Below are 14,663 nucleotides of genomic sequence, written 5' to 3' on the forward strand. Positions count from 1 at the left end.
CCTTCTACAGAGCCCCTTGCCCACTCCGCTTGATCCCACCGCACGCTCCATCCGCACCACCTGATCCTTCCTACCGAACCGCTGCCCGCTCTGCTCAATCCCAGCTGCGTCCCTGCTCACACACATCATCGCAGATGCACCCTTACCCACCCACCTGGATCCAGTCTCACAGCCTTGCCTGCTCCACTTAATCTGTGCTCACTTCACTTGATCCCTGCCCACCTCACTCGATCCTTGCTTCTGAGCCCCTTCCCACTCTGCTTAATCCCAGCTGCATCCCTGCTCACCCCACTCGATCCTATCTCACAGCCGTCCATACTCCACTCGATCCCTGCTTACCCAGTTTAGTCCCTTCAATCCCTGCTCCATCTCTATCCATCCCACTTGTTCCCACTTGATCCTTGCCCACCCCGCCCAATCCTATCCTGCTCGATCCCTTCTCACCCTGCCCACCCTGCTGGATCCCACCCCACTTGATCCCAACTCGATCCCTGCCCACCCCGCTCAATCCCATCCTGCTCGACCCCTGCTCACACCGTCCACCCCACTCCCCCCCTTTCCACCCTGCGGGATCCCCGCTGACCCCGCTTGATCCTTGCTGGATCCCATCTCGCTCCACCCCCACTCCATCCCTGCCCACCCCACCCAATCCCTACTCGATCCCTGTCTGCCCCTCTTGATCCCGCCCCACTCGATCCCTGCCCATCCTGCTTGACCCCTGCTCACACCGCCCACCCCGATGGATCCCTGCCCTCCGCACTCGATCCCCGCTCACCCTGCTCCCCCCGCCCCTACCGCTCGCTCCCCGCCCCCGTTGCCCGGCAACCGGCGCCGCTCCCCATCTCCCACTCCCGTCGCTCGGCTCTGACGTCACCGTCGGCGCCGCCCGGGCGCCATGGCCGAGGTGAGGGTGAAGGCGGAGACACCCGACCCCGTGGAGATCGAGAGCAGGTGCGGGGCGAAGGGCTGGGAGGGACCGCACGGGTCACGGAGCCCAGCTCCTGTCCCTGCACAGGGCACCCCAACATTGGCACCGTGTGTCTGAGGGCGGTGGCCAAACGCTCCTGGAATATTGTCAGGATTGGCGCTGTGACTGCCTCCCTGGGCAGCCTGCGCCAGCGCTCCACCACCCTCTGGGTGAAGAGCCTTTTCCTAATATCCAACCCAACCTTCCCCTGGCACATCATCCTGTCATTCCCTCGGGTAAAGAGAGCTCAGCACCTGCTTTTCCTCCTCCTCTTGCGAGGAAGCTGCAGACCACGATGAGGTCTCCCCTCAGTCTTCTCCAGGCTGACCAGACCAAGTGACTTCAGCCATTCCTTATACAGCTTCCCCTCGAAACCCTTCACCAACTTTGTGGCCTCATCTGGACCCTCTCCAGTAGCTTTATGTCCTTTTTACCCTGTGGTGCCCAAACTGCACCCAGTACTTGAGGTGGGGCCACACCAGTGTGGAGCAGAGCAGACAATCTCCTCCCTGGTGGTGCTGGTGATGCCATGCTGGATGCCCCCACCCTGGACATGGTTCCCCTCTTGGCTGCCAGGGCCTTGCTGGCTCATGTTCCACTGTTGCTGGTGTTGCCATTGACCAGAACCCTCAGATTCCTTTCTGCAGGGCTGCTCTCCAGCCTCTCACTTCCTGTATGGACATACAGGGCTGCCATGTCCCTGGTGCAAATATCAGCTCTTTCCCTTGTTTTCCTCCATGCAGCTGGCGATTGCCCAGCTCTCCCGGTTGTCCAGCTCTCCAGGTTGTCCAGATCCCTCTGCAGGGCCTCTTTGCTCTCAAGAGTGTCGACAGCAACACGTTCATGTTGCCTTCAGCTGCCCTTCGGCCTTTCTGATCTTGGAACAGGGTTCCAATGGCTGTTGGAATGGCTGTTCTGCATTAAGTGATTTATTTCTAAAAGGTATTTTATCAGTATTTGCATTCTCAAAGTAGCCAGCAATTCCCTCCCATCAGAACCTTTTCTGTAATGAATCTCCGCAGGGAGTTTTAAGTCCAGGTTGTTGATAATGAGAGCTGAAGAGAACTGGGATGAAGCACCACGCTTGGTGTTGTTCGGAAAGTAAAGGCTGTTTGTCCAGCAGATTTGTTCACTTGGAGAGCAGATGCCAAGTTCCCTCAATAAATATGGCCAAGCAGCAGTTCATGGGCACTTTCCTCACGAGAGATTCTTTTCCCCCTCTACCAGTCTGCCTCTAATGCTGTTTGGATCTGGGTTAGGATGCAATAGGACATGATTTTGAACTCGCTTTTCTCCTCCCCCAGGATTATTGAGCTGTGCCATCAGTTCCCTCACGGCATCACAGACCAGGTGATTCAGAATGACATGCCTCACATGGAAGCCCAGCAGCGCGCCATGGCTATCAACAGGCTCCTCTCCATGGTAGGGTGATCTCTCCTTCCTCATGGTATTTCAGCTAGCCCGAAGAACTCTTCCTACACGCAGTCTGCATGGCAGCAGCCTGTAAGGCAGGCGGGCAAATTAATCCCTTTGGGTTTCATAAGAGCCATGGAATGGTTTGGGCTGAAAGAGACCTTAAAGCTCATCCAGTTCCAGCCCTCCTGCCATGGGCAGGGACACTTTTCCACTGGATCAGGTTGCTCAAAGCCTCATCCAACCTGGATGTGAACACCTCCAGGGATGGGGCAGCCATATCTTCTCCAGGCAACCTAGGCCAGTTCCTCACCACCCTCACAGTAACAAATTTCTTCCTACTATCTAACCTAAATCTCCCCTCTTTCGGCTTTAAACCGTTCCCCCTCATCCTATCCATGCACTCCCTTATAAAGACCCCTTCCCCATATGCAGATGCATAAGAAATGAGGCTGTGACTATGGTGAAAGGTTCAGCTTGTGATGAAAGAGTAGACGTTAGTGAACGCGGTTACACGTAGTTATGCTCTTGGGCTTGTCTCTTCAAAATAGAGAATAAGAACTTTCCTGGCCTAGGCACAAGTGTCAAGGGCAGAACAAGTGTTCTGTGTGCAGGAAATACCGGTAATTTGCCTCTGAGAGGGCCTGCAAATCCTGATTGGCAGTTTTCCAGTGATCAGTACTTAGTGAATAACAGAACTTTGCTTCTGGAAGTCAGAATTGTTCAGAGTTTGTGCAGTAGAGCTCCGATGTGATGTGTGGGTGACCATGCAAAGGAGTGTTTTGGTGGAAGGTGAGAGCAAAGTATATGGGAATTTGATGTTCCTCGTACAATGTGGAGTGCCTAGATGTTGTGGGAGGGGTTGGGAGCTGTATTTGTTATTTCTGATAGCTGATGATAAGCACATACTTCTTGTTGGGGGTGGGTGGAGAAATATCCTCAAGAGTATTATTGTACTTTTAGGGAACAAATATCCTCAGGGGTGTTACTATTTCCAGTGGTTTGAAATGTTTCTTTTCCCTTTTCCTTATTCAGCTGACTTAAAATGAGGTTTTTATTTTCAGAAGATTTTTGTCATGTTCTGAAATGAGCTCTTTTAAGGGAATTACTTGCATTGTGTTTCTCTACTAGGGGCAGCTGGACCTTCTCAGGAGCAATGCAGGTCTCCTCTACAGAATCAAAGAGTCTCAGAACGCAAGGTAAGCCTCGTGTTTTCTGGATAAATCCACTTGGAATGCCATTCTGTAACTCTAATGCTGTATTGCGGAGAAGACATTTCACCAATGTAACATGGATTCTGTACCGTGGGTGTTAGAGGACCTAGCTGTTACAGGAGGGTGCACATAAATCCCCCGAGCTCATCCTGAAAACTGCTTCAGGTGTTGTAGTTTCTGCTAAGCCAAAGGTGCCATGGGACTATGACTGTAACTGCCTAGCACAGTTCCTGGTCCAGATGACAGCGAAGTGATCTCTGTACACATATGAACGTGCTCAGGTGAAATCCTGCTGGAGCCTGACCAAGCTGTCTGCAAATTGTTGTTCTGTGGCCTTCCTCACTGCACATGATTGCAGAATCATGCCATGGTGTGCATTGGAAGGGACCTTGAAAATCACCCAGTTCCAACCCTTCTGCCATGGGCAGGGGCACCTTCCCCTAGATCAGGTTGTCAGTACTATCAGCGCTCGTACTGACAGCTCTTCTGCTTGAACTCCTGCTCTTTGGTCTATTAAAACATACCTGCAAATCGTGTCATGTGATGCCTGCATAAATTGGGGTAAAAGATGCCTAGAAATGCTAACAGAAAGAAATGTCCTTCAAAGTTATCCTCTGTGCAGGCATATCATCCTCTCTTTCAGATGCTTTAGAGAAAGATTGCTGAGTTGAGGCTTTCTCATACCATTGAAAAGACATATTTTAGAGATGGAAGTCTGCTGCTCTCCCTTTGAAGATGCTCAGTCTAGAGACAGAATCCTAACTTATGCTCTGAGCTGTGTTTGATGTTCCATATTTGTGTTAGTACGTGACTCTGAATTCCCCATTGTCATGACAAGCTGGGTGACTCCTGCTTAGTCACTTCTTGTTCGTGATGCACTCTTTTCTCTTCACCGTGGCTTCTTACTGGTGAGCTTGGCTTGATCCAGTGAGGCTTGGTGTTGTGTGTTGTGTTTGCCAGTGACTGGCTGACTATATAGGATTTTTTTTCCCTTAATGCATTGTTTTTTCATAGTCCTTGTTTTAGGTTTAAAGCAAATCCAACTTCTTTCAAATTTCGGACCTTTCAAAAATCCTGATGTCTGTCTTATTTTACAGTAAAATGAAAGGCTCTGACAATCAAGAGAAGCTGGTTTACCAAATTATAGAAGATGCAGGCAACAAAGGTAGTTTAAATTATAATTGTGAATGATGCTGACTCTGTTTACTTATGGAACCATTCCTGTCCAAACAAATGGTTATCCAGGCAATATAAATATGAAATCTAGAGTCCCCATACCAGGTCTGTATGTTCCACGTGCCCACTTTTTAAAAAAAACAAAGAGAAAGTGATATATTTCTCTATTAAAATAAGAACCTGTCTTGGCTGACTTTCGGCGGAGCTCTTTCAGAATTCTTGGAGTATTAATTACGAGTTATCTATGGAACTCTCAACCTAAGGAATCTGCAGAATATTCCCTACTTAAAAGAAAACGTGATATCCATATTGGATTTAAGAGGTGTGCTGCCAGGAGAAACCATTGTGAGAAACCAGGCTTTCCCAGCAGTTGTTGCACACTGTGGTTGAGAGGTGGTGAGTAGAAATGGCTTCATGTTTTAGTTGAAGCGAACATTTGTTACTTAACAATGCAAGAACAATTCTCTTGTGCACTTGTGTTGGCAGGAAAATGGGATCCATTTGTAAGAGCTCTCGAAGGAGTGGAAAAGGGCAGAAGGGCATAGTGGTTGTGGTGGGCATTTCTTGGTTTTATCTGTTCTGTTCCATCCCCTTCTGTCCTTCCCTCCCTTTTGCCAGGAGCAATAGGATTAAGGAGACATCCCATGGTTGGCAAACGAGTTGAGCAATGTTGTGGTGTGGCTTTTGGTTTGTGAGTATGTGCATAAACAAGTGGTTTCTCCTATTCATTTCTGTTCACTTCTCTGTTTTTAATCAGGTATTTGGAGCAGGGACATCAGATACAAAAGCAATTTGCCTTTAACGGAGATCAACAAGATACTGAAAAATTTGGAAAGCAAGAAACTAATTAAGGCGGTTAAATCTGTAGCAGTGAGTATTTTGTGACTTCTTTTTTTTTAACAATGTTGACCATTTGCTGCACGCTGTGTGTGTTTGAACAGGGAGCTGGGAGCAGAGAAACCCAATTCTGTCTCCAGCTTTTTCACTGACTGTGTGCCAGTGTTTGACTTTGCGTTTAGTGCGCAGGTCTGAGTTGCAACAAATATGAGAGGCTGTCATGTTTATTAAGTATGGCCTCAAGCTCCGACAGGGGAGGTTTAGGCTAGACGTTAGGAAAAAATTCTTTACAGAAAGGGTCATTGGGCACTGGAACAGGCTGCCCAGGGAGGTGGTTGAGTCACCTTCCCTGGAGGTGTTTAAGGCACGGGTGGACGAGGTGCTGAGGGATATGGTTTAGTGTTTGGTAGGAATGGTTGGACTCGGTGATCCGGTGGGTCTCTTCCAACCTGGTTATTCTGTGATTCTGTGATTCTGTAATCAACATACCACTAATAAACTGATTAATTAATTATCATACCACTATTAATATACAGTTCTGTCACTCTTCCCACCGCTAATTACACACTATTGCTATCAAATTGCAGTTTTAGTTCTCTTAGTTCTTTATTGCACACAACTGCTGTTATAGCTTTCTTACCCCTCACAGACCTCTTGCGCTGCTTGCTGCTCATCTGCAGTTGTGTCACCATTTTCTCTGTGCCACCACAGCTGATCTTTAGCACATAAACCTAGGGAAGAGTCTGGTGGGGTTCTCTCCAGCATCCTAATGGGCTTGGGTCTGCAGGTCAACTGCTCTGCCATCTGTAGGCATCCACACTTATGTTGTCTATAGATCCTGCCCTCTCTTGGTCTCTGATTTTTGTAATGTACTTTCCTTTATTGCTTCTTCACTTTTCTACCACTCTTCTCTTTTTCTCCATTCAGTCTCCACGCAAAGAAGCAATCTGCCCATAATTATGTTTTCTCTGTTGGTTCCAGTGTTGCTGTACCATAATTTGGTGTTTCTGATACTTCAGCAATCTCAGCCTTTTACAAGGGACTGCTGATACCATCACCTGGCTGCATGTGGCCTTATAAAGTTCCTCTACACCAGAAATCCTGAAACTCTCTTCACTTATCTGCTTCATGCTGCATTTGTATTGTTTACTTTAAACAATTTCTAAGAGATCTGATTCTGTCCTAGTCTTGGTTCCTCTACTTTGTTTCGGTTACTGAAGTATGTTCTTGTGTGCAAACAGTCCACATATCAGAGTAGGCCTTATTCTTTTCCATACTTTCTCTCACACTGTTCCAATGCTCATGCAGCATCCTGCTCTCCCTTACCTGCTTAATTGTAAATATTTGTATTAGCATGTTGCTTGGACATTCTGCTGGTTTACAGCAGAGATTCTGTGTTTTTGTAGGGCCTGGTAAACCAGGAGCACCACTTGCTTGTGAACTTTTGCAAGTTTTGTGTTGTGTGACTTTTCTATGTGCCAATCTTGCCTGCACCATGGAGGCAATACCTTGGCTGGCATATGTGTCTTTGTGGTGGGGGCTGGAAGGAGTGAGAGGCAAGAGTAACTTCCAAAATAAAATGTAGTTAAAGAAGTTGAACATAAGAAGCTGCTTTTTCACATTCTTACGAGAGATGCTGGCTACGTCTGGTCACACAGGGGATGTAACACTGCTAAAATTGCTTCAATGGTTGCTGAGCAGTCCTTTTGGTAACCATTCTCCTCTAACTGACTGCTAATATTGGGATGGAATCAGCATTCCCCTTCACCCTGTCCAGGTGTGGTAGTGCAGAGCGGTCTCACAAGGGCTAATAGCAGCTGCGGTGTTTAATTGTGTAGAGGTCTTCCTGCCATCACTGCATGGGTTGAATCCTGCACAAACAGTTAAAAGCATCTCTGTTTAATTTGTCTTTGCTGTCTTCTAAAGACACTTTCCTGCCCTCCTTTGACTGTGGAGGGGATTAGCATCAGTAAGCTAAACTTAAACTCTGAGATCTTCTCCAGTGAGTTTATATTGTGTGCACACTGTTAGCAGGATTCTCTCTTTTAATGCTGTTATAAAATGATTTGGAATTGGAAGTGTTGATCTTCTCTTCATCTTCATGTTACTTGAGGGTCCAACTTGTTAAGGATAACTCAAGTCAGCTGGATTGCCGTGCCCCAGGTTTCAGGAGTAATGAACGCTTCCTTTTGCAGAGAGCTTCTTAAATCTTCCTTTCTATGGAAGCCATTCAGCTGTTGAGAGCTGTGTACTTTTTTCCCACAGGCATCCAAGAAGAAGGTGTACATGCTGTATAACCTGCAGCCGGACCGGTCAGTGACTGGTGGGGCTTGGTACAGTGACCAAGACTTCGAGTCGGAATTTGTGGAGGTGTTAAATCAACAGTGCTTTAAATTTCTACAGAGTAAGGTGAGTGCTGCTACTAAAGTCACCTCCCATTTGTTTTGAGCAAGTATTTTCCTTATAAAACAGAGCTCCTTTTTTTCTGAGAGCACTAAAGGCAGCAGTCAGTCAGCTCTGCCTAGAGAACAATCTTCTCTAGTTTAACTGCGGGCGAAGCCTTCTCTCTGTTAAAATACATTTTAACCAGCGCTAGGTACAACAGAGAGTTCTTGTCAACAAAATGCTAAATGCTGATATTCCTTCGTATTTATCTAAACCACTGTAAATTTTGTGTCATATTTAGTGTAAAATTATGTTTGTGTACTGTGTTGTCTCACGTACGTCAGCCTTAAGGATATAGCTTTAAAATGCTAAGTAAAAAAACACGTCCCAGAAATGGTTTGAAAATTGATTTTTGTATTTCAATCTGCCTGAAACTGAACCATGAAGGAGGCTCTACACAGGGAGCACTGACTGTAACTCATCTCTGCTTTTTCCTCAGGCAGAGGTAGCTCGAGAGAGCAAACAGAACCCTATGATACAGAGGAACAGCTCGTTTGCCTCATCCCATGAGGTGTGGAAATACATCTGTGAGCTGGGTATCAGTAAGGTCAGAAAAGATTCGTGTTACTTCAGTCAAAATTGTCTGTGCGTGGCTAGCGATAGGAGTTGTGTCCTGCAGATTTTGTGAGGGTCCAAGAAGTGTTTTAGTTCCTGTAGTAGGGGTGGGCTTTGCTGCTGTGTTGCTTTTTGAGGAGATCGTTGCTACTGTGTGAGACTCCATGATAGTTTGTACATGTAGGTTTTCAAAGACAACATAAGAATTAGCATTTACGTCCTTGTTTGAGTAAAACTTGCTTGGAGGCAGTTTTCCTTTAATGATCTCAACCGGTTTATATTTTATATCTTCTCTCAAGTTTGCCTGTACACTTAAAGCAGTTTGATGGGAGGGAAAAAAAGGAGGAAAACCCCCTCCGATTTATTGGGCACCATAAACAGGTATATCACCAGCAGACTTGTCTTTTTTTTACTTTCATGATTGTTTTCCTTAGAACTGAAAATTTATCATGCTAGGATGATGTGAACACTTGAGGTGCACGGGGTAGTTTGTTTTGGTAAGCCAAGGCTATTGTAATCCTTGAGTGCTTGGGAAGTAGGAGGTATTGGTATTTGCTTTTACCTAGAGTCCTGTGTCCAGCTCTGTGACCCTCGGCACAGGAAGGAGCTGGATCTGTTAGAGTGAGTCCAGAGGAGGCCACGAAGATGATCTGCGGGCTGGAGCACCCCTCCTGTATGAGGACAGGCTTGAGAAAGTTAGGGTTGTTCAGCCTGGAGAAGAGAAGGTTCTGTAGAGATCTTACAGCAGCCTTTCAGTACTGAAAGGGGCTATAGGAAAGCTGGAGGGCAGCTCTTTATCAGGGTGTGCAGGGATAGGATGAGGGGGAATAGCTTTTAGTTGAAAGGGGAGATATTTAGACTGGATATAAGGAAGAAATTTGTTACTGTGAGGGTGGTGAAGCACTCACACAGGTTGTCCAGGGACAACCTCATTAAGTGTCCAGTGAGAGTTGTGCCTTTATCTGGGCTCAGTTAGAACTCTAAGGATTTGTTACTCGTGGTGTTTCCTCATTCCTCCTTGCAGGACTTATTGGCCTGGGTCTTTCCTAATATTTGTTTTACACATTGTTTCTTAGGTAGAGTTGTCAATGGAAGACATTGAAACCATTTTAAATACGCTGATATATGATGGAAAAGTGGAGATGACGATTATTGCTGCAAAGGAAGGGACAGTAGGCAGTGTGGATGGACAGATGAAGCTGTACAGAGCCATAAGTCCTCTGATACAACCTACTGGATTAGTCAGGACGCCCTGTGGACTCTGCCCTGTGAGTAACTAATGCTGTATATGAATGTATACAGTCTACACACTGCCAGGTTATATCCGTGAGGGATCCTCATGGCTTTCTAAACCAGCTACATTTACATGTGTTATCCATAGCCTTAGGTATGGAATAAGAGGCAAATTCTTTAGTTTACTCCAGGATGTTTTGCACTTTTATCCTGTCTTTTTACTGGACTGTATGTGAAAGGGAACTGTCAAGTACAGCCCTTTCCAAATTGTATTTTCTGACCCCAAGTTTGCCTATTTATGTCTTTAACAAGCTGACTTATTTCTGTCTAGCAATTGATCTGTCGTGCTTGGACTGTAAAGTGATATCTAGGTAAAATTTGTCAGTATGTCTGTTTGCATCATTTACTCCTTACTTACCTACATAATTTTCTGCCAACTGATAGGACAAGAGGAAATGGCCTCAAGTTTGGAGGGGAGATTTAGAATCATAGAATGTTTTTTGAGTTGGAAGGGACCTTAAAGCCCATCCAGTTCCAATCCCCTGCCATGGGCAGGGACACTTTCCACTGGATCAGGTTGCTCAAGGCCCCATCCAGCCTGGCCTTGAACACCTCCAGGGATGGAGCATCCATGACTTCTCTGGGCAACCTGTGCCAGTGCCTCATCACCCTCATCATGAAGAATGTCTTCCTAACGTCTAAGATATCTAAGTCTTGAACACTTCCAATGTAAAGCCATTCCCCTTGCCCTGTCCCTGCACACTCTAATAAAAGTCCCTCTCCCTGCTATCCTGTAGCCCCCTTCAGGTACTGGAAGGCTGCTTTAAGGTCTCACTGGGGCCTTCTCTTCTCCAGGCTCACAATCACAACTTCCTCAGCCTGGATTTTAGATTGGCTATTAGGAAAAATTTCTTCCCTGAAAGAGCGATGAAGCACTGGAAGAGGCTGCCCAGGGAAGTGGTGGAGTCACCATCCTTGGAGGTGTTCAAAAAAAATGTAGATGTGGCCCTTCAGGACATGATTTGGTAGGCATAGTGGGGTTGGGCTGATAATTGGAGCTGATGATCTTAGAGGTCTTTTCCAACCTTATTGATCCTATGATTCTGTTATACTACAGCGGGGTCTGTTTTGCTTTTCTTTCTCAAAGCTGGAATAGGCCTTCCAGGATTTTTGCCTCTGTTAGACTACTGCTTTTCTACTGGGGAAGGAGCAGAAAACATGCGAGTACATTACTTCCAGTTATATTGTGCTTGCTATCTATAATTGCGCTGCTGACCCAGGGCTTTCTTTTGCAGGTTTTTGATGATTGCCATGAAGGTGGTGAGATTTCTCCATCAAACTGTATTTACATGACAGAGTGGTTGGAATTTTGAAGTGAAAGAAAACTGTAAATGGAATTTGTGCTTCACAGCCAAGATGACAAAGCTGCTTGCTCTTTTTAAAAGTGAACTTCTAAATTTGAGAGCAACTTCAGGACACGGAGTGACTTTGTTTTTAATGAAACATAAAGCAGCAGCATATCAGTTGCATGAGGAGTCCTATGAGTGGACTGTAAATTCAGTCAACAGTGAAGATCAAGGCTGAAGTGGAAATGTAGATCCGTTCTTGTCCCATAAATTATTTGCATGACTTGAAAAGTGCCAATTAACAGATGGATGGTGATGGATTCCAAGGATTGTGTTGAGTATTCCACAGATGCTTATTTTTAATAAAAGTAAGTCATTAGCTGATCAGAAAGACTGCTAGTGAGTATTGCCAAGAATGAGATCCCAAACTTTGCTGTCAGACTGATGCTGCTGGTGAGTCCTTAAGTCCTCAAGCTGATACCTTTCTCCTGTGATAACTCATGGAAGATGAAGAATCCGATGTGGGAAACATCCTGAGTATGTCGAGCAGAACTCACTGATTCTTTATTGTCTTTCTTACCTGGTAATTTATTATTAAAATCCTGATTTTTCTCATGTACACCTGTGCTTCATTCCCTTTGTTGCGGCCATTGCCTGGTGATGCATCTGTTCTATTTATTCTTTCATCTGACAGCCACAAAATCATCATCAAATTGTGTTGCTGTGTCTGGGCAGCTGCATCACATATATAGGTATGTCAGCTGCAATTTTGAGTATAAGTGTTCTGAGAAGATGTGTTTTCCAGAAGAGAAAGAGTTCCTCTGGCTTGACAGTACAGGGAAAAAAATTATATATTACCTGAATGCCCTCAGGGTTGAAAAAGATTCCAGTGACAGTTGTTTGTACATAAATATGGCCTCTGACCTTGGTTTGTGATCTGAGAAGGGCATGAGAAGGTATATAATCAAAAAGCACATTCTCTTCCTGCAATGTAGAGCCAATTTGTGTTTCTCCTAAGTGTGACACTTCTGGATCTTATGTGTTATTCTGGGCTGATGAACTGGCAATGCCATACAGACTGTGGTGCTGTTATGAGCCTTGTGCCCAGGGTATGCTGGGCCATAGACCTCTTAGAGCTGTGTCTGGTCTCCTCTGGCTATCCATGTCCATCTGGTAATACTAGAGGGGTGATAGTGTCTGAAAAATGTAAGGTTCAAACCCTGCTTGGGAAGTAAAGAGATTTTGTACCAACTCCGTTATGCTCATTAGTTACTCCACCTCTTCCTTAACCTATAATCAAGCAACCTCTAGGAGGGGAAAAAAGTCAGCTCCTTCTTCATAAATGAGGATATTGTGTATATATGGTCCAGCCAGTGCTTCCACCATCCAGAATGACAGAAGGCTGGAATAATGCAGTGTAGGCACATAAGCTGTGCAGAAAATGACTGGTCCCATTACAATTTGCTGTGGCTTAATCTTGCAGCATCAGGGCTGGATGTCTATGCAAGCACTCACTATCTTCACAATAGCCTCCCAAAACTGGGAAACAATGGGCGGGTCAAGCACAACAGTAGACAGGTCGCTTCTACTTCTTTTCAGAATTCCCTGTTGGAAAATAAGCTTTCCTGGATACTGTGTTGGGAGGGGAATGTTCAAGCACCTGTACAATAGAGTTATCAGTGACCACGAGTAATAAACAGTGGACTAACAGAGAGATATGGAGAGACAGTTCACCTAATAAGGGTAAGAAATTTTACACTGGCAAATTTCAATCCTGTCCAGGAGTTTGCACCTTCTAAAAGCAGCCTGGATCACACACAGAAGTGTTCAAATCTTGCTCAGTTCTTATTTTCCTACTGATAGTGTGGGCTGTAGACAGAAGGCTAACACCAGTTAAGTGCTGTAAAAAGAAAACAATGTGGTTCCTGTCCCACACAGGGAGAGTATGATCTAGAGGCAAAGGCTCCTTGTTTGGGAGCACCCAGGCATGCTGTCTCTGACTGGAGCAAACAACTAGTTCTGATAAGTGTCTGTGGAAGCAGTTTAATTGCATTAGCTAGTGTGAGCACCCACTGCTCTTCGTTTTGTTGCAATGTTGTCTGGAGGTGACAGGAACGCATATCTCCACAGAGGCAGAAGAGCTCTCACAAAAGAGATGTGGGGGTGAAATGCTCAGCTGTTTGTTCTTCCTTTGCCCTCTTTAACCACTCAGCACGCTGAAGCCGGAGGAAAACACTGCTCATTTCACTGTTCAGAGCCTCAACCTCAGCTTCAGATATCCGTTATGTGGCCAAAGGTAACTCCACTGAGGTGTGGGGCCGGGGTTTCCTTTGTCTTCCTGAGTTCAAAGAGGACAGAACACAATGGAGCCCTGAATCCTGCTGCTGCAGAGATAAGACATTGTTTGTGCTCTACTGCAGCTGGAAGATAGCTTTCAGGAAGCAAAATGCCTTTATCATGCAGGTATGTCACTTGCAGTATAACCATACTCACTGGCGATGAGAAAAAGGGAAGAGAGCTTGTCATTGAACAGCTTTAGGTAGCAAAGAACTGGTTTGTTAAGATCTTCAAATTCTGGCTCTTTTGTATTTGGTTTATCTGGTTGCAATGACCTTTGTCTCTGAAGCTTCTTAGTGCTGCAGCTGTAACAAGACTTCTCAAATGTGGAGGAAGCTGCAATACTCACTCCCATACTGAATATGAAAACACCAAAGTTAACCCTCAAAACATAGATAACATCATACACTTGGAAGCATGATCTGCTCATTTCTTTACGCAATCCTCATAGGGGAGATCACAGTGGAGCTGCTACAGGGCTTCGAGGAGCATCCAGGGTTGGAGAGCTGGCCCTGTTGCAGTGGAGCCCCATTAATGTGAGCCCCCTTAATGTAAGTCCTGTTACCGTGAGCTCCAGGGCGTGTGGACCCCACTGTGACCCTACCTGGTGGTTCTGGGCCATTTCCTCTCCAGCAGTAACCACTGTACAAAAGTGTGTTGGAGGGTAGTTACACCCAGAGGCCATTTTCACACGGAATCAAGCTCAAGATTGCTTTTTCTTTCCAAGAGAAACATTAACTACAGTACCAGGCTGGGTTGTGAACTAAGGGAAAGCACAGCTTGCAGGTGCTGTTTAACATCTCTTGCCCTTACAGTCCAAAGTTTAAAACATTAACATAACTTGAAGCTTTGATAATGAAAACGTTTACCCTGTAGCTAAATGGGTGTTAGGTTTGTCCTGGGTTTGCTTGTTTCATTTAGACTAATGAAAAAAAGTGATGGTTGTTCATCTGGTGCTGTTCGAGTGCCATCTTCTGTCCCATCCTGGCGTGACTACCCTAGGGATCAAGAAAGAGAAGAGAAAACTCTTAAACCTTGCTCTGGTTTCCTGCTTGCCTCCACCTCCTTTTGCTGCTGAGCATCTCATGCTTTGAAACAGACTACAGACACGTGAAAGAGGTCTGTCCCCTGCCACAAACA

At 45.7% G+C, this 14,663-nt stretch overlaps 2 protein-coding genes across 2 annotated transcripts in view; both read left to right on the forward strand.

Annotated features, from left to right (window-relative positions):
• Positions 1–14,663, forward strand: part of LOC138717113 (baculoviral IAP repeat-containing protein 5-like) — a 197,804-nt gene that overhangs the window by 24,903 nt on the left and 158,238 nt on the right. The gene's annotated exons all lie outside the window — the stretch shown is intronic.
• Positions 851–11,805, forward strand: POLR3F (RNA polymerase III subunit F). The gene is made up of 9 exons (XM_069850370.1): positions 851–951; positions 2,272–2,389; positions 3,512–3,579; positions 4,692–4,759; positions 5,528–5,640; positions 7,873–8,016; positions 8,492–8,599; positions 9,684–9,875; positions 11,136–11,805. Exons 1-9 carry the CDS (start codon positions 896–898, stop codon positions 11,211–11,213), a joined length of 945 nt encoding a protein of 314 aa, XP_069706471.1. The 5' UTR covers positions 851–895; the 3' UTR covers positions 11,214–11,805.

Source organism: Phaenicophaeus curvirostris, chromosome 2 (assembly GCF_032191515.1).
Source record: "Phaenicophaeus curvirostris isolate KB17595 chromosome 2, BPBGC_Pcur_1.0, whole genome shotgun sequence".
NCBI lineage: Eukaryota > Metazoa > Chordata > Aves > Cuculiformes > Cuculidae > Phaenicophaeus > Phaenicophaeus curvirostris.

Excerpts from the sequence above, each read along its gene's own strand:
- POLR3F (XM_069850370.1), top strand. The coding sequence starts at position 896 with ATGGCCGAGGTGAGGGTGAAGGCGGAGACACCCGACCCCGTGGAGATC. Across the intron at positions 3,580-4,691 it reads AAAGAGTCTCAGAACGCAAG|TAAAATGAAAGGCTCTGACA; the intron begins GTAAGCCTCGTG and ends CTTATTTTACAG. Across the intron at positions 5,641-7,872 it reads AGGCGGTTAAATCTGTAGCA|GCATCCAAGAAGAAGGTGTA; the intron begins GTGAGTATTTTG and ends TTTTTCCCACAG.